This window comes from Temnothorax curvispinosus, unplaced genomic scaffold (assembly GCF_003070985.1).
Source record: "Temnothorax curvispinosus isolate PA1 unplaced genomic scaffold, ASM307098v1 QBEX01001628.1, whole genome shotgun sequence".
In the NCBI taxonomy this organism is placed as follows: Eukaryota; Metazoa; Arthropoda; class Insecta; order Hymenoptera; family Formicidae; genus Temnothorax; species Temnothorax curvispinosus.
Window position 1 is genome coordinate 180,345 of NW_020211408.1, and position 24,371 is coordinate 204,715.

At 35.6% G+C, this 24,371-nt stretch overlaps 2 protein-coding genes across 12 annotated transcripts in view; one reads left to right on the plus strand and one right to left on the minus strand.

Annotated features, from left to right (window-relative positions):
• Positions 1-287: 287 nt before the first annotated feature.
• On the minus strand, positions 288-8,441 carry LOC112466985 (synaptic vesicle glycoprotein 2B-like). The gene is made up of 12 exons (XM_025035383.1): positions 8,324-8,441; positions 6,408-6,603; positions 5,760-5,984; positions 5,435-5,597; positions 5,098-5,219; positions 4,726-4,970; positions 4,447-4,622; positions 2,169-2,334; positions 1,905-2,019; positions 1,638-1,797; positions 1,420-1,547; positions 288-1,194 (listed from the first exon to the last, which is right to left on the minus strand). Exons 2-12 carry the CDS (start codon positions 6,469-6,471, stop codon positions 1,142-1,144), a joined length of 1,617 nt encoding a protein of 538 aa, XP_024891151.1. The 5' UTR covers positions 6,472-6,603; positions 8,324-8,441; the 3' UTR covers positions 288-1,141.
• Positions 8,442-12,004: 3,563 nt separating this feature from the next.
• Positions 12,005-24,371, plus strand: part of LOC112466925 (phosphatidylinositol 4-phosphate 5-kinase type-1 alpha) — a 35,219-nt gene continuing 22,852 nt past the window's right edge. For 4 of the 11 annotated variants that reach the window (XM_025035340.1, XM_025035289.1, XM_025035294.1 and 1 more), the window contains exons 1-10: positions 12,006-12,786; positions 17,833-17,867; positions 19,295-19,423; positions 19,845-20,093; positions 20,189-20,341; positions 20,433-20,597; positions 20,685-20,900; positions 20,997-21,223; positions 21,312-21,444; positions 21,593-21,680. In XM_025035340.1, the coding sequence (XP_024891108.1) occupies positions 12,669-12,786; positions 17,833-17,867; positions 19,295-19,423; positions 19,845-20,093; positions 20,189-20,341; positions 20,433-20,597; positions 20,685-20,900; positions 20,997-21,223; positions 21,312-21,444; positions 21,593-21,680 (1,513 nt within the window). In that variant the 5' untranslated portion in view covers positions 12,006-12,668. Of the gene's footprint in view, positions 12,787-17,832; positions 17,868-19,294; positions 19,424-19,844; positions 20,094-20,188; positions 20,342-20,432; positions 20,598-20,684; positions 20,901-20,996; positions 21,224-21,311; positions 21,445-21,592; positions 21,681-24,371 lie in introns of all 11 variants that reach the window. The other 7 variants (XM_025035298.1, XM_025035305.1, XM_025035314.1 and 4 more) reach the window with 5 other exon arrangements.

Sequence of the window (24,371 nt, forward strand, 5' to 3'; positions counted from 1 at the left end):
CTAATTGTTGCGCGAACGCAATGTGGTAAACAGGATTCTTTATGCTGTTTTGCTATTGCGCTAATTCCAAATGAAGAATATTATCAAGAAGAGAATAATTACATATTTCTTGTTATGCGTATGTACATACGTGTACACTTATATAATATAATAGTTATGTATTTGTAATATAAATATTAATTATATTATACTTGCATAAACTACAACTGTGTGTATGCGATTAATCATTTTCTGAAGTAACTAAATTACTATTGTAACCATTGTACGTAAAATATACACATATCAAGTATATTGCCATTAGTATATTTGTCTGAAAATAATAGTTTTTATAAATTGTATCACAGTTTTTCGCCATACAAATAAAGAACGTGAGCAATTTACAAATCCTAAACCAATTTGCAAATACAATAAAAAATGTATAAGCAATTTACAAATCTTATAATCGCTAACTATGTGATAATTCTCGAGAATCATCCATTTTATTATCAAAGAAAAGTTTACACATTATGTTTATATAAATTAAATATCATGAAGCAGTTATATATAAACGCGCGATACGCTTTATAGTTTTTCTCCTAATTCACATATGTTTAAAAGCATTTAAATCATTTCTGAGTTAGTCGTCAACATTCGGAGGCAAAACATGATAACAATACATTTAATTATTACAGTCATAAACATTCACGCTATATTCGCATGTTTTCCTCTGATTTTTTTTCGAGGTGAAGATTTACGGGCGTGCAAGTTTACTTACGTCGGTACATATTATTGCACCGATCGACGGAGGTGGCGAGGTCCTGAGATCTGCGATAAAGCTGCGTCCACACGAGGAGGAGCGCGGGATAGAGGGGGATGAGCATGTGGGTGAAGGCTGGAGGGCTCTCCAGGATGTGTCGAAAGTGAAACTCAAGGTCTCATGCAGTCTTTCGTTGTGTGGTGCATGTATATGCATGGCCATTGTCCGCCCTCGTATGGGCTCGATCATAGCTCGCGATAAGCTTCGATTCAGGCCTTTGGAGCCTCCGGTTCGGCTCTGCTAAGCGATCGTGAATCCTCAAAGATGGAGATGTTATTACAGAGATGATCGTAAGAAATGAAACTTGTCTTGTGCTTATATCCCTCTTCGGTCTTCTAGCGTAACTTACACCACATGCTTGCGCGTATTTGGTAGGAAACACGTAAGAAGCATGCATACTAAAAAATTAAATTAGTAGGAGATAATAAAATAAAATATGTAAAATAAATAGAAAGCTATTAGGATAACGCAATGTAGTATTGAATATAGGTAAGTAAAACATATCTTCAATCTTTCAAAATAGATTGATTATCCTACTATGAAATTATTTGCCATCACGATTTTTCAATGTTACATTAATAACATGTTTAAGATTTTATTTTGGAATAAAACAGCATACTTACGCGAAGTGAAGCATGCCAGACTAATTATCGGCATTGTACAGCCATACTCAAGTAAAACGGGGAATATGAGATTACCGGACATGGCTCCCATTCTTCCTATTATCAATTCCATGCTTACTGCCATGGCTCTGACAAATAAAAAGTAAAACGTGCATGTATTAATTATCTTTCTTGCAAGTCAATAGTAATCGCGCGTTTTGTAAGTTTAAGTAACAAACCTCAAAGACGTGGGAAAAAGCAAAACAGTTGCACCAACCACAACGTTGAAACTCGTACTCAATAATCCAATGTATAAACACGTGAGTACAAGGGTGGTTAACGTACTTGTAGACCAGATTAGAGCGATCAGACATAAAAGCGAGCATCCATAACTGATAACTATATCCGAAAGAGATAGAAAGATATAAAGTATTAGTACTTTCTACTTTTTTCTTCAGTAAAACACTTTTAGTTTAAGAAACAAGAAAACGCTAACAGAAACTTACGTAATAGATATCTGTGTTTCAGATAGTTAACAAAAATGCTGGCAGATAATATACAAATACTAGCACTGGCCGATACAATAATAGTGTCGATGTACATTGAATCGGATACAACAATCTGAAAAAATTAACTTATTTAAAAAATGTAAGAAAATAATAAAAAGAGTTATCATGTAGCAAAATATTAATAGCAGCTAAATGCATAACATTAATTTATTATTATACATAACATTAATTAATTTATATTTTAAAATTATTTTATCTTACATTTTCACAACTTGATGTTCCTTCCAATACAGTTTTATTTGCATTAATAGACGTCGAAAAGTCCAATATTTCGCAAAAAGTAGGATTAGTTATATTCGTATTAAGACTATAAAAATGGTTGATTGTCGCAAAAAGTTGTGGCTGCCAGAGGCGAAAAGTATTTACGCTGTAAAAAAAAATAAATCAATACAAACACATATATCAATATATAATTGTCACAGCAAAGTCTGGTAAACCATTTAATATATGTTAAATAAACCGTTTAAATAGACTGTGAATAAATTAAAGTACGCGCAGCATATAATTCTGAAACTTTTTTAAATAATTTATTAACGGCATCTCTTCTTTTATCATTTTGCAATCCAATTGCGTTAAACTGTAGTTGCGTTAATATAATTTAGCTTTGTATTTTATTTAAATGCAAAGATAAAACGTTTCCATATGTATGCCTTTCGTTCGCACAGACATAAAATGAGCTCGTCATAATATATGCTACAAAAAATTGATTGTTTAATCTGAAAATTGTCTCGCTTATTTTGGTCGTTATCAATGCAACGCTCTACATCAATGGAAAATTTTCACTGAGTTCGATAATGCCTCTGAGTATAAAGAGAGGATGCAATTTAATCGCAAACTGCACAATTAAACCGATAAACAACGTATTTTTATTTTTGTTACTGCTGTTGGGTTGACGTCCGTTAATTTAGTAGAAGATCTTGCTTGAAGATTTAGTAGAAGATTTAGTAGAAGATTCAGCAGAAGATTTTAGACTTCTGAACCGAAGACGATGTGTATTCAATTTACGTTTGTCTCCTCGGCTGACATCCTTCAATTTAGTAGAAGAATTTAGTAGAACACGTGATATGCAAGTACACAGTATCCCAGGGCGATATGTATCCACAGATAATGGGATATATCTCAGCTAACAGCGAAACATGAAGATACAGATGTGTGTGATATCTTCCGCACTGATAAGGTTGTAAATTCTCTGTCATTCAATCATCAACGCGGCATTTATATGACTAACCGAGATTCTGCGTTTTTACGAGTCATCTACCTTATTGTATCTTGTAAAAAAGCATGATTCGGGAGCGTTATACGGATATTCGCATGAACATTATCGCTATTACCGTGTTACTCGCCATTCTGATAACTCCGAGATTTACAACCACGACAATTACAAACCTCACTGTTATTTGCGGCGAATTACTATGCAGCTAATAATAAAATTAAAATTAATCGTTTCTATAAGGCTATCCATATTAGAAAGCTTTTCACAGTCTATTTAATAGGCGAATACATTTTTTCATACACTTTTATATTAAATTTTAACCAAAAGTTTTAGAGTAATTAAATGCACGAGAATAATATTACGTTTTATTGAAAAACAATTACATATAGTTTGTATATAGGGTAACTCGGGGGAATATGCCACACTTAAAAAAAATTATATGCCACATAGTATAAAATAATATACTACTAAAATAATTACTACATACAAATATGTAGTAATTTAACTTCAAAAGTTATTTTATGCATAAAAACAGTACAAATAGTCTTTAAAATAAGTCAGAACAAATAGTTTTTAACATAAAAAATATAATTTTAAAATTAAATTGTATTATTAAAATTAATGTAATATTGGATTGCAACAATTGAAATTAAAATGAAAGATAAATCTTAAAAACTTTAAAACCTTAAAGCTCTTACAAATTTTAAAACCTTATAAACCTTGAAATCTTAAAACTTTGTAAATATAACTTTAAATTTTATAACTGTCAGCTACACTTTTTTCAATTACATTTTTTTTTTTTTTTTAGTTTTCTTCGTATACATTTGAGGCATTATTGTTTAAAACATGTGTTTTAAAACGTGTAAAAAATGTGTTTCTATTACTTTCTTTGAATTTTAATAATATTATTAAAATAAAAACTATAATACTGCCAGGAAAGAAACAAAACTTGTGCAAAACATCAGATACAGAACTATGAACAATTTCATGGTATTTACAAGAGCGTTTTTAAGGCCATCGCACACAAAATGCATAGCTTAGCATAAGCGTAACATAAAACCGCTAAACCAATGAGCATCCAGCATAAAGTCGGTATATTAATTTACATAAGATGCTCATTGGTCCAGCGTTCTTATGCTACGCTTATGCAGCCTATGCAATTTTGTGTGTGATGGCCTTTAGTCGTCGCTTTGTTAAATATAACGAGTGGCATATTCCCCACACTGGCATATTCCCCCGAGTTACCCTAAATAATAAAATGCTTACCTTAACATTCCACAAAATTGTATAGTAACAAATAATAAAACACGCGACACATATGGAGTTAAGAAAATAGGCTTCATCTGTTGTATTCCGCTTTTTAAGCTTGCTTTCACACCGTTTTGACATTTTGATTGCTCTGCAGTTTTACTGTTCAAATTCACATCAACCAAGGCGCGTATCTAACGATGAAAAAATATATAGAAATACTTGCAGGCATCTTTGTTTATAAACCACCTAAGTAATTTTATATAACATGATTCTTATTGTAATCGTAATACTTACAGGATAATTATCTTTCGGTAAACCAGTGTTCATACTGTAGATTCTCTTAAAAACTTCAAGGGCATCTTCATTACGATTTTGCGTCATCAAAAATTTAGGACTCTCTGGGAAGAAAGAGAGGCCAATGACGCCTATCAATGTCGGTACTCCACAGAGGGACAGATAGAGCCTCCATGAATTATAGACAAAGGCACCATCCCAAAGGGTAATTGACCACGATTGAGGAACCACTAGCCAAGCCAATCCTAACAACAATTGTACGCATTAAATATTATTTTTATGCAAAATTAAATTTATGTTAAGACTGTCGTTGATAATATAATTGTTTATATAATTTATTTTTTATGATAAATAAACGCCAATATATTCTACCTGCATTCACTAAACATCCGAAAGAAACTGAGAAGCCAACGAGAATTGGTATCTTTGTTCTACCGTTGGCACCATAAAATTCCGAGCAGTATGCCATAAGAGAGGAATATGGGCCGCTCACGCTATCGTGATTAAAGTTTAATCAATTGTTGACTTCTTTTGAGTGATAAATATACAATAAATATATAAAAATTTGGAATTATATTTTTAAGATTAAAATAGACTAGTTCTTTGTTTCCTTTCAAATAGTTTTGTGCGTGTGTGTGTGTGTGTGTGTGTGTGTGTGTGTGTGCTTGTGTATTAGCGAATTTAATAATTAATGTGATATTTTTCTCACATAAGGCCACTAAGTAATTTGAAGAATAAAAGCATCCCAAAGTTCTGCGAAAATCCTAATAATATATTGCAAATACCATCGGCCATGTAGCCGTATAATATAATCTTCTTTCTTCCGCTAACATCAGCGAGGAATCCCCATATAAAACCACTGGTCACCATACCTAAGTACGAGTTTTAATACAGATAAATTTCTTATATTGTTTTCTTATATTGTTTATATTACTTTAGTATTCTTTTAGTATAGCCTGAAATAGCTTTAGCGTTACCTGAAATAATCTGAATGTATTAAAAATAATTTCGCGAATACCGTATTGTGCACTCACCTACGTAGGTAATAGCATTCAAAAGTCCTTTGTCAACCAGTGACAATCCTAAATCGCACTCCGCCGATGCGAGTATCATTGACATATTAGCCGTATCTATACTTGATGCCCAGGAGGCCGGGATAATCGCAAGGATGAGGAGATATTGAAATTTCCCGGTCCCGGCGACATTGATCGCCGTCTCGAAATCCGCAATTTTTGCATTTGGCACATCTTCGATTATAACTAGAAGTATCATATAATTTAAATTATTACATGCACGCACACGTTGTATAGGACAAGGAGAGGCTGTGCTTGAGTCAGTTAAAGAAAAAAATGGAGTAAAAAGTTTTCAAGAGAAACAGCTATGAGCTATTCAATTTTCAGGGTAATTAAGAAGGGCCTTTTTGGCTTTTTGTCTTGAAAATTTTTTATCCGATTTTTCTTTAACTGACTCAAATAGGTCCTCCTTATCTTATATACACACTTGTACCAAATATATAAGTAATTAATAAAAGCTAAATAATTATTATTAACAATAGATACTATCGTGCCTGAAATATCCGAATTATTTCTCGTAGCTTTAGTAAGAGTATTTCAAAAATTTTCACACAAAAAATATTACTCTTCAGCAAAATCTCTTTTAGTTTATAAATATCGTGTACTTACTTGAATCTCGCTGTTCAATTTGTTTCTTCTCAGATACGTCAATTACGTTAGGTTTGTTAGACATCACGGAGTACTTATTTTACGAAAAATATCAAACGGTGATTACACAACACATAATCCACGAGCTGACCGATCGGTGCGATTTTCCTAATTTTGGTTGCGCGCGCGTCGAAACGGAATCGCGTTCAAGCGGCTTCTGTGGAGTAAATGAAGTTTCGATAACAATGTTTATACGGCATATATGCGGCACGCATAGATTCTGCAGGGTAATCTTTCTCGCGCAAGCTGATGAAACCACTCCGCTTTCGAAGACATTTCCTCTCCCTGTCACCTTTTCAAGCTCATCGCCTAATATCACTTAAACAACTTTATCACTTGAGTAAACTCTACCGTTGATTTACTATGCGCAGCATCACGATGACGTACGATTCTGATTTTTGTCGACGGGAATCGACACAACTTAACTATATATAAGATGTCCATGTGTCTGATGATCTACATTTTATATAAGAATTACAAGAACTACGTAATTCTTATTTATATAATTCATCTAAAGAAAAATATTCTTTTGCTTCTCCCAGAATGTATATGAACGCGAAATGGGCAAACTGAATCATTCCAAAAGACATTCCATTTTGTTCTACCAAGAACCAGCGTCAAAGGAACCATAACGTAATAGCTCCGTTTAATACTCTGTATTTTCACGTAAGTTGTAATATTCTAAGAAAAGAGGAGAGTTCTTTTTTTATTGTTTTGTGCGGCAAATACTGCACGAGATAGATTCTTCTGAGTTTATTACGATGATTTTATCGGCTAAAAAATTGATAAAATCAATATAAAGTATATTACATTATATAGTTTGTATAAAATTCCATCTTAAAGTTTCTCGAAGCTCTGCCGAAAATTTTTCAAGACAGATATCTACTATCTTTGTTTACTTTGTAAATCAAACTTTTCATAATGTTCAGAAAAACAACAACAGGGATATCTTATGGGAATTGTTTTTACATTTTGTCACCTATACTCATAAATTATTTTACCAAATATTAGTCTTGTATAAATAATATACATATCTTAACAAAGTATATTTCCCGAATGAATTATAACTGGCGCTCTGTAAATTCATAATTCATTTGATAAGAAATTGTAAAGGAGACTAAGGCCGGTATTTATAGTCGGATCTTATTTCAAGATCGTCTTAAGTAATGTTTTAAGATGTTAATACGGTCATTTTATTGATTGGATGGAGTCTTAAGACTGCCTTTAATTAGACTTAAGACGATCTAGATTAAAGATCTAACTATGAATATACCGACCTAAATCTTACTGAAAATTTTATTGTTACTTTACCACTTATAATCTTTACATACTCTCAATTTTCTTTTTCATTTTTTCTATTTACAATACTCATAAATCTACTATAATTAGTTTATAAGTATTATTGTAAAAATCTTTGGTAAATATCTATTTCTACATAAATATCAATTATTTATCTCTATTAGTACTCAAAATAACTGCTATATTTTTCAACCTTTTTTTGTTTGTAACTTTTTAATAAACAATGACCGCCGGCTAAAACCTTCTGAATAAGGTCACTCAGGAGGGTGACCTTGCCAACATATGTCAAGGTCAAGGTCATCGGTAAGGTTCGATTTTTTATAGATATTTACCAAATCTTTTAATCTCGCATTACTAAAATGTATCGACAAACATTTTTAATAATAATTTATTATAACAAATATTTAAACTATATTATTCAACGTTAAAACGGAAATTTAAGTTTCTTTAAATTTTTGACAATGATATTTCTGTGTGATTTCGCTTATCAAAATGTCTTATTGTGAGACAGACCGATAACTACAATACAGTTTGCTTTATCTGACGACGATGACGTGTCTTAATAAAAATTTACTCACTTCGGACTTTACATCACAAAACCTCTGCTCATAGGGCACGTAAGGGAAAAATAAGAATACTTTTATTTATAAATCGACCCCAAGCTATCGATCAAGCCTACTTTTAGAACTTGATCCGTTCACTCGTTATTGAGATCTCAAAATCTCGAGTACTCGCAACTCGTTGCGTCGCGTAAAAGAGTCACGGTGCGTCTCGCTTCGCGTATACTTGGCGCGAGACGCTACCGTGTCTCTTGATCACAAGACATTCCACTCGCGACGCAATGAAACACATGTGTATGACGTATCAGACTAGATAAATACACTAATAATACATAGACCAGACAATAGAGACAGAAATACATATTGAAGCACAATAGTAGGTACATGATGTGTTTTGCTGATTGTGAGGTATTCGTGAAGATTCAAACAATTTTCGATTGTTATTTCAAGAGCACATCAATTATTATCAACATTCTAAATATCTAATAATTTAGCAATAATTCAACATTCAAAATCTCTAATAATTTAACAATATTTCAACATTTTTAATATCCAATAATAATTCTAAAATCGTCTTTCCTTCAATTTGTATACTAATCAAAATGAGCCATTGTTTGCCTAAAAATTCCTTCTCGCGTAATAAGTTCGACAGATTTGGGCAGAAGATTGATCTCACAATGGTTTTCTCGAGATTATATCATTTTGCATGTAAGCCTTAAATTATACCGCTCATCGGTATATCTTTGTTCCTTTGTTGCGTCCTATGCAGGAAATACTACATATACTTTCTGACTTTACGCTCGCGATATCTATTTAAATGCTTGGAGGATTGCGAGAAGGCTGTACTAGACGACCTCTGAGCACATATTAACCACGTGCCCAATGACTATATGCATGTACGATTGACATTATGATACACAGATAGCACCGGAAAATTATTGCAACAGTAGTAATTTTCCGAACACTCTAAATCTAAATAAACGTTCCTGAAAAATTTATTAAAAATCGTGAATACAATTTTGTCTTGAGACATTTAAAAAATACATAAGATATTTAAAATATAAGATACTTTCGCATACATCAAAAACCATAAATGAAAAAGTACCACCAATATTAATTTAAGAAATAAGCTTACAGTCGATTTATATTGATGTTCGATTTAATTTAAGCGCGTTTCATTACAGAATCGCAGAGATCTACTCGTTCTCTGCGTTAGTTACGCATTGATCCTTCGCGGATGATTTGGCACCATCCAAATGAAAGCGTCCTCGACTACTTTTCATTCTGCTAGCTTCCCGGGCTTGTCGGTACGACATCGACTCCATATACTCAACCACCTTCGGAGAAAAAGAGAAAGAGAAAAGGTATACGCAAGGTCAGCGTATCGCAAGAGAGCGAAGTTCGTTTCACCGGAGTAATTAAAGTTTCCTGCATTTGAGCCGCGGAATCGACGTTGCGTGGCAAGTGGCCTGCTTTTCGACTGGCGGTACTTTTGTCGAACAAGGAGAAATAAAAAATCCGGCGTCCTTTTACTAAATGAATTAGGGTCAGCGTCGAACAGATAGTACGGAGCGTATGATCTAACGTTTGTTATGCCGAAGGTCAACGCTAAGGATGCTTGGAGCTGATAAAAATCGTTAACAATGGATGTATCGGCTAAATAAATGATTAATTAAATCAGATAGCTGACCCGAGTACGGAATGGTTTCCAATAACAGGAAGTTGGAAATATTTCCAGCGGCGAGCTACACGTTCCGCTCGACTTTATAATGTTATAAATGTGTTCTGTTATTTGATTATATGTTGTGATTAAACGGAACAGACATTTAAGTCTTCGGCTAAAAATGCCATGAAAAATAAATAACAATTTAGTAAAGCTAATTTTAATAATTTCAAGCGAGAGATTGAGTCTATAAATTAACAAATTTTATAAAACCGTGAGAAAAGTGAATTTATATGTATGTACCTAGTTGTGGTTTGTGACGACATTATCGCCATTAATAGGCGAAGCAAAATCAACATGAAAAATTTTATTAAATGTATTATAATTAATGTGTTATTGCACGCGGAAGTATCCGAACAGGAGACGGACAACCCCATGATAGAATTACGGAGCAGTTTGATAATTAATAATATGTTCCACCGTATAAATCTCGTCTGTCTATGTGCACATTAAGCGAAACGTTTTATATGGACTGTCTTGCGCGATCAGTGTGCTCCATAATGAATGCAGTCGACATAATTAATTAATGATACATGATATACGACGTTCGTGACTGACCATTGAGCATGCTTCGTTTTCTGGCAAACAAAACGGATATCTATTCAGAATGATAAATATAATTATTGAAACGTGAACTATTCAATAAAAGAAACTTTTTACCTTATTTTTAGAGGCAAATATAATAATAATTTGTAAACATTTATATTAAAAGAAAATTTATATTTAAAAAAATGTTAATTTGGTTGTAGAAAAATTTAAAGCAACCTGATTTCTAACTCATTTATTCGTTATTACTACTAAAATTAATTTTTTTTGTAATTGTGCGCGCACATATTAATTATATATCGAAAAATGTTTAAATGATAACCTTATTATTGTAATCGAGGTAGCCCATTAATATTTCACGTGCAATTATGCCGTTAACGCTTAGAAGGAATATTCTTTGCAGTAATGTCTTGTTCAGAAGCCACTGAAACTTAACCATGACGTAGCTAAAATATATAAACACATATGTGAAACTGTACTTATTATGTCAATCAATTTAGATCTTTTACTTACAATTAGTGCACCGGACGTTTCGTACATTTATACGTTGAAACATTATTTGTTAAACAAATATATCCTACATGTTATAGTACTAAATATTTTTATTTCCTAGCGAGGATGAACACAAAAATTTATCGAAATTGTAGCAGATCTTGATTAGCAACGAACTTCATATTTAATAAGATTTATTTGATATGCAAATAAATAGTAAGAATGAAATGTATAATATATTTAAATGCAATTTTTATTTAAGATAAAATGTAGAAATAAGCTCTAGGTTCATTTTGACGCATATTATTTCTTATACGTAGATACATTAATCATTTAGACATACAGAATACAAAGTACATTTCGGATCGTATTTATTTCGAAACACGCATCGCGTATTAAAAAAGCCTATTCATAATCTTTTTCATTATTATATAATTATTTACAGAGAAGTTAATTACAAACAGAATGTTTGTAAGCATATTACACACGAGATATATCGATACATTACCATTGCATTATGAAGTATAATAAATCATTTTTCTCTTTCTTTAATTAATTACCAAGTATAAATATTTAATGTAACCTCGAGAAAGTTAATCCAATCTAAAGTTTTGGTATCGATATTTATATTAATTAGCGCCAAACGGAGAAACGTTCTCACAACCGGAAGCGATCATCGAGTCATATTCAAGACTCATCAAGCATTACTGGTGTATACGTTCTCAATCGATAATCTCCTCTAAAAAAAAGATTCTCAAATTCTCCCCGTACAACTCTCAATTTAATTTCCCCGATCATTCCGGAACGTCGGCTCTCTTGCTCGTTCCGCAATCGCGCCTTCCGCTCCCACAAATCGCGTCTTCCGGTCGGTACGCGTGCTGGAGCGCGCGAAACCGCGCGGCGAATTCAAACGCGCCTGCCGCGTCGGGATTCGCCGCGCGGCCGCCCGGCGGCGCCAGTGTCGCGAAGAAATCGCGGCGAACGACGTTCGGTCGATAAACGGCGGGACGGAAGGGCTCTCCGGAGGTCCGGAGGCGCTCTCTCGAGTCTCGATAGCTCTCGTGGAGACGTGAGTGCGGTGAGTGCCGTCTGCCGTCAGTGCCGTTCTGTCGGGAGCAGTCGGGAGTGTCGGGTCGAGGCCGGAGAAGATTCGATTCGCGACAATCGCGACGCGTGGCTGACGTGAGTTCGCCTCTTCCTCCGCGCGGCGATTCGAGGAAACCGTCGGTGGGTATATCTGTCCGCGGCGGACGACGGATATGTCGCGCGGGACGGCGCTACTCCGACGACGACGACGACGACGGGTCGCGTAATCAATCGCGATCGGTCTCGCCGCGCGCGCGGAGCGTAGCGTCGCCGCGAACGTTACGGGTGGACCGCCGCCCGCGGTCCGCGGCACAGCGGCGAGCGTCGAACGACATGCGTCGGTTGCGGGGCGACGGGGACCGAGCGACAACCGAGGAGGCTCCTTCGAGGAACAACTGTCAGGATTGTCAGGGGGACCGTCATCGCCACCACCATCGCCGCCGACGCCGCCACCACCACCACCACCGCCGTTACGCGTGAGTCAGTGCGGGATCGGACGGAGGCGACGCACGCAAAATGGCTTCGGGCGACAATGTGGACGTGATCGAGGTGGTCGAGACGACGAGCTTCCCCGTGCCGGCGCAGCCCGCGGTGGATCACCTCAGGCCGGAGCAATCCATCGTCGAGGAGGACTGTGAGTGCGAAACCTGTGACACCCGTGCTCCGTTTCTGCCTCTCTCTCTCTCTCTCTCTCTCTTTCTTCCCCCCCCCCCTCTTGCCGCCCCCCTGCCGCGTGCCCGGACTCACCGTTGTGACCTAACCTATACCGGGAGCCCGGACGCCGCGTTGGGCGTCGTTTCCTTGCTCGACGACGATCTTCTCGGCGTTCGCGAGGCGCAAATCGTTGACGCTCGATCAGCTCGATGCCCGTCGATCGCTCGTACGATCGATCCTCGGGTCTTCGCGTTCCACGCGCCTACGGCTCGTCGCGGTCGATCGACTTAGTCGTTCAATGTTGGAGTTAGTCGACCGTTTGACAGCTAATGGGTGTCACCCGACCTACAAAGCGCGAACGTGAGACCTCGTATTGTCGTCCGAGTTCCGAGGGACGTTCGTTCGAAATGCGCTCCGCGTGCCGACGACGTGGCTCCTCCTGCGATCGATCGATGGATAAATTTGTTTGACGGTTCGAGCCGTCGGCCGTCGGCCCTCCTGTCGTCGCGATGTAAATTGTAATAAAATCTCCCGACGGGATATCACTTTGCTCGTCTCACGAGACAGCAGAGGTATGTGCGACCGCGATTACTAAAAGCTGCGTGTCGCGATTTCTCTTACGTTTGATCGCTCGCCAGTTGGACAGCTGATAGCTGTCGATGTCGAGTAACAGTGAACGTCTAAGTCCCGGTCTACAATAGGTGTTTTAAGCCCTAAGCCTTGTGCTTTATGCTCTAAACTGTGACGTATTTTTGGCCTTGAGCGTTCCTCGCGCTGCTCTAAGCCCTAATCTCTAACCGAAGCGAGTTGACCAACTCCCATCTTTAAAAGCTTAGAGCTTAAGGCTTAGAACCTATGTAATTTCTCTCTAAAACAAAGACTAGGGCTTAAAGCACCTATTGTAGATGGGGACCAAGTCCCGGTCTACAATAAATGTTTTAACCCCTAAGCCCTAAGAAATTGACCAATCACAGTCAATTATTGTCCTCAAATTCAACTGTGATTGAACAATTTCTTAAGGCTTACACCAAGGCTTACACCTATTGCAGACCGGGACTAATGGAAATTTTTAGCTCCGCTAAAATGACGATATACAACGAGCGACACAGCCGAGAAACTCGTTCCATCACGACAATCTGCCATTGTAGAGGTGATTGGTGCGCACACGCATTTAACAAAATGCGGAGTATTAAGGAGTGGAACGTCTTCGGTCACTCCCGAAGGCTCGTGCATCCTCGTTGAAAACACCACGCGTTCCACGCATGACACACTTTCCTTCCGCGCGACTTCGCGTTACGTAATTACAGAGATATCTGGCATTGAAAACTGAAAGAGCGAAGCTCGACGAGTAGTTTCTTACTTCTCGGATTCATTGGATTCTATTCTATTGGGATTTCGGGGAGCTGGATGCCCTCGTTCGAACGGATGGGTCCCGTTGAGATCTTTCCCCGACGAGCCGGGGGATCGTCTCTCGGTTCATCATAGAAGACGGTTGAAGTGTACTCGCTAATTAAAGTTTTACACAGGCTCTTGCGGAATCCCCATGCGGCCCATGCGTACGTGCAATTTTAATAAGTACGAAGAGAGTCCGGAAGAGAAAATTCGGGACACGTTCGAGTATCGGAGTCATCGACCGAACGCTGTTTAGCGAGTTTCGTCCTTGCCGTCGCCAATCTCGAACAACCTGTAACGATAAACAAATGTTTGATTTTTGAAAAAAGGAATGTCAGCTAAAAGAAAAAGATTTTTTTTTGTTTAATTAATGAACCGTTTGAATTAATAAACCGTAAAATAATATTGATTTGGAACAATGTGGTACGACAAAGTTGGAACAACCCGGTGCAATTTTCAAAAAAAATATTTTTACAAAAAGGAGGCTAAACTTCACTCATTGCGACTTCGATCGAGTTCTTAATTAAGTATTAAATTATTCAGAATAACTGCAAAGAGCTGATATAAATCTCTGATAACATGAGTTATAAACATTCTGTTTTCACAGAGTTCCAGCATGTATGATATAGAAAAAGAATGGACTTTATTTAAGAGTGAATTTATAAAGATATTGGAGAGGGATTATTTTGGGTACAATAGACTCAATCCCAGAGAACCTGTCGGTGAACCTACTGTTCTCAATTTATTGTATATTCCCGTAGGGTTTTCGCAATCTACCACCAATAACTATCCTCCTCTCACTTTAACCCTTTGGACTAACGGCTTAACGTCTCTTTCCGAAAGACGGAGCCCAGTTTGCTCCGCACAAGGGCCTGAATCTTGCACGGAGGGGCGCAGCTTTCGGAAAAACATTCCACGGCTCTAGTGGACTCGAACCTGGTTCCTCAGATTACAAGTCTGGCGCTCTACCACTAGACCACACTGCCGCCCAGAGTTCGCGAATTGATTTTCACTGCGTGTTCGATCCGCGCGCGAGAAGCGACCGGGAAGAATCGTCGTCGCGCGACGCGATCGCTGGACGTGCCGCGATTCGTTCGCCGCGACCAGCCGAGGTGACAACTCGCGGCGTTTGACAGCTGATAGGGCGTCGGGCCAGCCGCGGCACGTGGAAACCTTGTGCTCCCGGGATTCGCGCGATCTGCGCCGCGCGATCGCGATAACACCGCCGTTATCGGACCCGTGCCATCCGAGAAATGGATTTTTCCCCCGTCGCCCGGGAAAACAGCGTCGGAGAAAAGTGGAACGCGCGCGCGTAATACTGCTTCTCGCCCGAACTGTTCCTCTTTTTCGAAAGATAGCAGCTTCCCTCTTATCTTTCCGCCTAGAAAAATCTTCCCGCGCTATATCGGTTTATTCGTACGAGTCGTATTTTTGTATGAATAGATATGGGAATTTTGTCGAACACTTCATGGACTATCGTTTTTTTCCTCCATTCTTATCCATAGAGAATGGAGAAAGTTATATTTTGTCATCGCGTTTTATCCTTTGTAAAGTTTTTAATGTAAAATGTCATATTATATATTCACTGACTTTAATCCCCTCTTCCTTCCGTCTAGACATTTCAGCTGAGATTTCTTTGTTTGTCACGTATTCTCTCTCTCTCTCGAGAGAGAGAGAGAGAGAGAGAAAGAGAGAGAGAGAGAGCTCTATACACGCGACATAATACTCGAAACGTATCATTTTCTGAGTTTTCGATAGAAACTTTGGATTACCTTTTCACCTCATCTTTTAGAAAGATGAAGAAAATTGTATACTCTTGTTATATTTTATTCTTACAATTTTAAAGTTTGCGACATAAAATGTTATGTTACATACTATTCAGTGACTTCCTTCAGTGGCCTGACATTTCAACTGTTGTGAGATTTCTTTGTTCATGTTTTCTCTCTCGAGCATTACACGACGTAGTTATAATCGGAACCTACTACGTTCTGAGTTTTCGATTGTGCCGAGCAAGAAAGAACAAGTGAACATTATCTCGCTGAAGAATGTCTTTATTATCTCAAGGATGAGAGCCTGCATTTACATAACGCAATTCATTCTGCTTCGAATGGAAATAGTTTCACACGTTTTTTCGCAATGCGCGAGAAACGTCACCAGTTCACGACGTGAACTCTCTTCTGTGCAAACATCGCTTATCGCTTATCGCGCCTAGTAGTTTTCAGAAATTCATTGACGACGTTTCGGCGACGGTGCTTTTCCTGCTTTTTCCTTGTTTTCATTGTTGGAGGAAAAAAAAATATGACGAACAAAGACCACCGCGCGCGTTTGAGTCACGAGCTCGCAACGGAAGACGAGGGGTTAAAAATAGAAGGCTAAGTAAGGACATCTTGACTCGTTGTGTACCCTTATTCTACTGTCATCCCAGGGGCCTTTTTTACTCGATATCGCAAATCGCTATTTCCCGGCACGTTACACGTGCCGCTTTTTCTGCAATATCAAACTCGATATTGCTCGCAGTAATTTGCTAATCTAAGATTCTCTCTCTTTCTCGAGATAATAAACGATTTGTCATTCGTTATCGATAAATCTATCGTAACTAACAGATTTCTCTGGACTTGTGTTTAGCATTAAAAGCGATTTTCTAATTTCGATTTTCATTTTAAAAAATTATTTTTAAAAAAATATGAGAATTATTATTATGTCATTTAACACGTTCTCTCACACACACATACATATTTTGTTTATTTCGCATTTATTTGTGAATAGTATATAAATACGAAAATATGTAATGTAGATAATGTATAATTACGTAATTCATACAGATAATGTTGCCATCTTCAGTAAATCTAGAAAATCAGGTTTGCAGTAAATTCGAACTTTTGCGTTCAATAGTAAGTGTGCACTAGAAATATGGACTATGAAATGTTAATAAGCAATTAATATTTTTCGAAAGTCTGTTGTCTATTCGTTATTAAAGCACACACGTGTTTGCATTATAAAAGAAGCAATTTCGCTTTGGTGAATTGATCGCGCAAAAAAATGCCGCTGAGTCTACACTATTTCTTATACCTAATATTTATTTTTTTTGAAGCATATTTTAAAAATTGCTGACTTCATAGACATAGACTTTCAAATTTACATGTATCATTACTGCATGTATTCATATATACATTTCTATTAACAGATCATATTATAAATAAAACATTATTTTTAAAACAAAAAGAAATGATGGATTTCTTAATTGATTACACCAGGATGTTAATATAAAATAGCACATAGTCCTTACTTAATTATTTGATAAAATTTACGTAAAATTTTAGTAATAAATATAACTATTATCAAAATATCAATTTTACGTAATTTTTGAAATTATGGTTTGATGGCTTTTACGTTTTTATGCAGATCGTATGATATACATATATGACTATTAGGTATATGATCTTTTTAATGGATCTTCTTAATTATTTTTCATAATTTTATAAGGATTATAATACTGAATTATTCTACAAACAATTTCACATATTGCTTATTTTTACGAAACTATATCACGTTATCTAACTAGCGCGTTATTTGTTATCAAAATACATACATTACACCATGCGACGTAATTAAAATGTCTTCGTCTCTTTTGCAGATAAATCGACCGGAGAGAAAATAACAGCATTTGACGTAAGTATCGATCTTTCTTTAAATATTATTCTTAAAATATACGGAAAAAAACGCGTGTGTCCCATTTTGTTAAACGGCAAAATTGATTTTATTTGGGTATTTTATAAACACTCCAATGACCCGTTTAAATAATTATTAGCAATTAATGCAATCATATAAATGGAGACACATCTTCGATATGTGCGCGCGTGTTAGAAGCCAACTTATAAATAATAATTTTATTGTTGGTATTAACAATTCAAATGAAAACGACTATCAACCATGTTCGTTCACTTGGAGTTTCAGAGAGAATTTTTTATACTTGTTATGCCTTTCTTAACCTTGTATACCAAGCATTGCATATCTCCCTTGGTTTTTGAGTAAATAACTCGTAATGTTTTATACACCAGACTCGCCTAGTTTTTACTTCTTAAATAATTTTAAAAAGAAAGCATCGATGAAAAAGTCGTTCCGATTCGTAATGTGCTGATTTAATCATCTTTTAATTTTTCTCCATTAACGCTTGCTCCACTTTTGCGCGGATCCACGTTCATATTGTACTTATTGCTAATCGCTTATATGCTTTCCATTTGATTTTTATTCTATAGAAATATATTTAATCCGAATGTGTGCATTATTACATTCCAAATAGAATTTTACACCAAGCGCGTAAGATAAGATAGGAATGCGGATAATAATCTGGAACAAACAAATTGTTTTACCTTTTGAATTAATTCGAAATAGATTTAACACCGATCATAACATCTTTCTTTAATCTTCTATTTACAGCCAGTCGCGCCAGATATATCCTACGTTTACTCGCGAAATCATTTCTATTTTTGTACGACGTACAAATCTGCCCGTCATCGGTAATTTACGCTCGAGCGTCCAGGATCGATTCTTGCACGCTTGCGAAGTTCGCGAGGAGTTCAAATTGCGCACGAAACAGGTTCTCGAATTTGCGACTTGCTCTTGTTATTACGGCTCGGGAAACGCGCGCAGAAACACAGAGAAGAGAAGTATACATTATAAATCACCGTTGCACGTGAAAGATTATCGCGGATATCATGCTTCGATAATCATATATTTTTGCGAAATGTACGAGATCGAGCTCGGCAATATCAGTCACAACAAAGCAGCGTCTATGTGAACCCCTTTTTCTTCCTTGTTAATATATAATTATTCATCCGAATAACGCGTAGCCAGGGACACCTTCGGTATTTTCTCTATATAGCGCTAAATGCCACAGGAGATGTTATGTAGTATGTATTATGAGGCATTGCGTAATGCGAGTTAGTTGGAACCTATAACTATAGTTAAATCCTCTCTGCGCGCGCATTTCAGATTGCATTAAATAATTATTCAAAGTACAAGTGTGAAACTATTTTCCTTAAGTATATGTTCGGTGTTAACAAGAATGTTTTATGTACTATCAATTATCTTTGCAGAGCTCAATAGTACAACATGGTACGACAGGTGGCAAGGCCCCCGCGGGGGTATCGAGAAACAAATCGGAACGAGAGAGAAAGATTGGGCATCGAAGAGTTGGAGTGGGAGGTGAAATCACATATAAGAAGGTATGGAAAGAATTCCAGTGTAGCACTTCTAATAGATAGTTTGTTCAGATCAGATTTTGTGCTTTGTAATCAAAGTTAAAGGGTATTATTAAATGAAAGAGAAAGACTTAATAAGCTTATATTATATCATGTTGAACAGTATGAGTGGTAAGGTCTTATGATGTTAAAGAGATAAGCTACTTTTCTTATTCAGCTATCAATGAGAGTGATGATTAGCTACACATGTTGTATTTACTGATTCAATCACTTCGTGCAAGCTTATTGCAAGGAGAGATTACACTTTCTTCATTTAATAGCTTGAGACATTAGTGTCTTTTCTTTATTAATATTATAGGCATGATCACTTTATAGTATTAAGATTAATAATACCTGTAATTATATCTTTATGATTAATTATATATTTTTTATTTATTTTATACAGATCCAAACGACACAAATTATGGGATCTATTCAATTGGGTATACAGCATGCTGTTGGTGGTCTTGCGAGTAAACCGGAACGCGATTTATTAATGCAAGACTTTATGACGGTGGAGACAACGAACTTTCCCCATGAAGGATCAAATCACACTCCGGCCCATCATTTCTCGGAGTTTAAATTTAAAAACTATGCACCCATTGCATTTCGTTACTTTAGAGATCTCTTTGGCATTCAACCAGATGATTTTTTGGTGAGATAAATCTCTGTTTCCTTCTCTCTTAGAATTTTTTTCCTAAATTATAATGTTAGTCTTGTACTAATAATAAAATACATGTATGCATTTAGATGTCAATGTGTAGTGCACCACTGCGCGAGTTATCAAATCCTGGCGCTAGTGGGAGTATCTTTTATCTAACGGATGATGATGAATTTATCATAAAGACTGTACAACATAAAGAAGGAGAGTTTTTGCAAACTCTACTTCCAGGATATTATATGGTATGTTTTAGAAATAGACTTAATTAAAATTATTATTTTACAAAACATACAAAAAACTTCTTTTTGGTAACAACAATGTTATTTTTTGCAGAATTTAAATCAGAATCCAAGAACGTTATTGCCAAAGTTTTTTGGATTGTATTGCTATCGGTGTAATAGTAAAAATGTTAGATTAGTTGCTATGAATAATCTTTTACCTTCATCTGTAAAATTACATCAAAAATATGATTTGAAAGGGTCTACATACAAGAGAAAGGTTTGTAATATTATGTGAATATTCATAAGTATTGTGTATTAATATACATATAATTTTTTTTATTACATTATATGTTAAAAATTTTAGGCATCAAAAGGAGAACGTTCGAAGTCTTCACCAACGTATAAAGACCTAGATTTCATAGAGCATCATCCAGAGGGTATCTTTTTAGAAGCCGATACATATGGTGCATTAGTAAAAACTATTCAACGGGATTGTCGTGTATTAGAAAGTTTCAAAATTATGGATTATTCTTTACTTGTTGGAATCCATAATCTTGACCAGGCTGCAAAAGAAAAAGCTGTAAATATCATGTGACATTTTTCATATCACGTAAATGTCAATATATATTCGTCTTTGCATACATCACATACTATACATATATATGATATATTACAGCAAGAACAAAGATTATCGGCAAGTGCCGATGAAGAAATTGATGAAACGGGTGGCGAAAGTGATGGATTCATTCAATCTGAGAGAGAGAAACAGAGAGAGGATAGAATAGGCGCTGCCGCTTTAAATCGATCACGCAGTATAAATCGTCAACGGTTGGTTGCTCATAGTACAGCGATGGAGAGTATTCAGGCTGAGAGCGAACCAATAGATGAAGAGGATGATGTACCGTAAGCATAATATATATCAAATCCTTTAAATGAATGTGTACTAATATGTTATTTAATTATAATTAATTCTATTTTATGTTTTTAACAGTTCAGGTGGAATTCCTGCCAGAAACGCGCGTGGTGAACGTCTTTTATTGTTCCTTGGCGTTATCGACATTTTGCAAAGCTACAGGTTAAAAAAGAAACTGGAACATACGTGGAAATCAATGATACATGACGGGGTAAGTGACATATACATAATGCACATGCGTGTGCGCGAGTTTATAGATTTTCTTTATAATCTAATTTTTATATTAGTCTTTAACTTTCTTTTGAGATGGTCTCAACGTCCTATTGTTAATATAGAAGAAATGTTTTTTATTTTCTAAGGACACTGTATCAGTACATCGGCCAGGATTTTATGCGCAACGCTTTCAGGATTTCATGGCCAAGACAGTATTTAAGAAAATACCATCACGTAAGTACCATCCGAATCAACCTGTCCTAACAAGTTTGACTACAAGATTACACTCAGCAAAACTCGCTAATTTATGAGTAATTTCACGCTTACTTACCTACCGGTAGCGCCATTGTTTTCTGGTTGATCACATTAATCCAGTGCATTTTACAAGGGATAATTGACTTCTTACGAAGGCAAAAATAAATATTAGTTTTAACTAGGGGAACTAGTCAATGCAAGATGTTTAAATTACAAAAATTGAAACCTCGGTTTATAATAATATCAGTATTGTGATTCAGCCATATACAATGCTATCGAATAGTACCTTTTATTGACGCTTTTGAGATATATTTTAAACACTTAACGCGAGACGAAAAACGAGAGTAGAACGAAAGTTATAAATAAAGCTCAAAACTGGTACTTACAATATGCATATAGTATTACGATGATATAATTAGTAAGGGTACTTATAATGTTACTTAAAAAGCATATACCAATTCTCATAGACAGCAGTAAGCCGTAAGCTAGAAACATATATTTTTCTTCCTGTTACATTTTGCTACGAAACTCGTTCACTTAGGCTGCGTTTCGATATTCACTGCCAGTACTGAAAATCTATAGTTTACGTCACTTATACAATACTATAGATTTTTCGTACTATAGATTTTCAGTGAATATCGAAACGCAGCCTCAATTTACTTGTATAATTACATATTTTTTTGTTCGGCGTGTAACAAACTCGTCACAAAGAGCTGGAATATTTAGGAAAGCCAACAAAATACTAGCTTCCATAAATATTTTACTCGTAATTATTATCAGGATTAACACAAGCGATGCCAGTTTTAATAGACTTTATCTAGATTTATATTTTTAAGAGTGTTGAAAGCGCAGGTCACAGCGACTCAATTTTGTCTTAATAGATTTTATCACAGATTTAGCCGTCCAGAGAAATGTTCTAATGATTATAATAGCATTATAAGATATTTGAGTGACTGCAGAGAATGCGACAAATATACTGTGCGGATATCCGAAAATTATAGACGCGATGCTTACATCAATATCATGGTTATATTCGAATTTTATTGATCTATCAGTGCCTTGCGTAAGTTAATGAAATATCATGCATAAATTAAGAATTGTTTGTTGTAAAATAAGAATAACGCGCTTTTTTATCTTAACGAATGCGATATTTATAATTTAATCCGATCCAAAATAGAACTTTTCGGATACCTGCATTCGTTTCGAATCAATGCTGTGAATAAGATATATTTTGGGTTTATGAGTGTCAATTGATCATTTTTGGGTTTTGTTTTGGTGTAACTAATTGCTAACACAATACACTTATGTATATTTTATTATATATATAATTTTCCTATTTTTTTATAACTTTATTTTGCAAATTCAACTTCATTGTGCATTGCATATTTTCTTTCCTTTACATATTTTTGATACACAATTTTGTTTCGATATATTTATTAAAAAAAGAAATAGCGAATTACCAATCACTGGTGTCCACAGGTATAGCTGAGTATTTTTTATATATCGATATTGTTCATCTTGACTTCCATTAGCATTTTTACTTAATATTGAACTTTATTTAGAGTCATGTTTGAGAAAAACGATCGTCTTTACAACAAGTTTCTATAAAATAATACATAAGTAAAAGGAATTAAATATTCTTCGCTTGTTAATAATTTTTTCTTGATAGTAGTCTATAATATAGTTGAGGATATATGTGCACTTGTTAGTGTACAGATTGTCACAATCAAAATGATTTCTATCATTTAGATTTTTTTATCAATAATATCATGTGCCAAAGTTCTATGAAAATTCCCTTAATATCGATTATATAAATATATAAATATATAAATATGAAATTTGGATGGCAAAAATTTCTATCTTATCGATGCGCCAAAGCAATCATTGATATTTTCATCCATCAGAGCATATTAGTAAAGAAAAGATGTAGTAGAACGCACGAAATACATCCGAGCATTCAAGTAGCTTGTTTAACATGACTGTTTTAAAGAGAAAAAAGTATGCATGCCATAATTTTCTCGACAAAGGCTCTTTATAGAGATGCTAATTAATTTTGTGCGATCTATATATCTGTAGAAGAATCTCTGCGATATAAATAATGTTGAACGTATATATTTTTGGCAATAATAGCAAATGTAGAACCGCGTGAGTGTACGAGATTAATTCGAGAAAGAGTGCGAGAGTGTGAGAGCGAGAATAATCGGTAGAAGTAGAATTTTTTTTATTGTGAAAATATTCAGCTATCGACTGAACGTGGGCACCATTGTACATATTTATATATTTTACAATAAACATTTTCGCTGTTTACAACTTCATTTCATTTATGAGCCCACCCGTACACTTATAACTTACCGTTACTGTACTATTACTACTACTACTACTTTTATACTGCTACTATTACTACTGTTACTACTACTGTTACTATTACTACTACCAAAGCTGTTACTGTTACTGTCATTATTTTGCTAGCATTCTACTACTGTTACTACCGTCATGTATACTATCATCATTATTGACATTGCTCCACTTATGTGACTAACATCCCCTCGTAGTCGTTATTCATATTAAGTTTCTCGCATCATCAGCGCGTTACACTTTGTATATTGTCTTCATATTGTATCGTGTACAATGTGTTTGTTGTGTTACGTACGTTTGCGTTTTGTTGATCAC

Coding starts and splice junctions, on each gene's coding strand:
- LOC112466985 (XM_025035383.1), bottom strand. CDS start 6,471: ATGTCTAACAAACCTAACGTAATTGACGTATCTGAGAAGAAACAAATT. Junction 5,220..5,434: donor AAATTACTTAGTGGCCTTAT/GTGAGAAAAATA, acceptor TAATCACGATAG/CGTGAGCGGCCCATATTCCT. Junction 1,548..1,637: donor CTTTTTCCCACGTCTTTGAG/GTTTGTTACTTA, acceptor TTTATTTGTCAG/AGCCATGGCAGTAAGCATGG.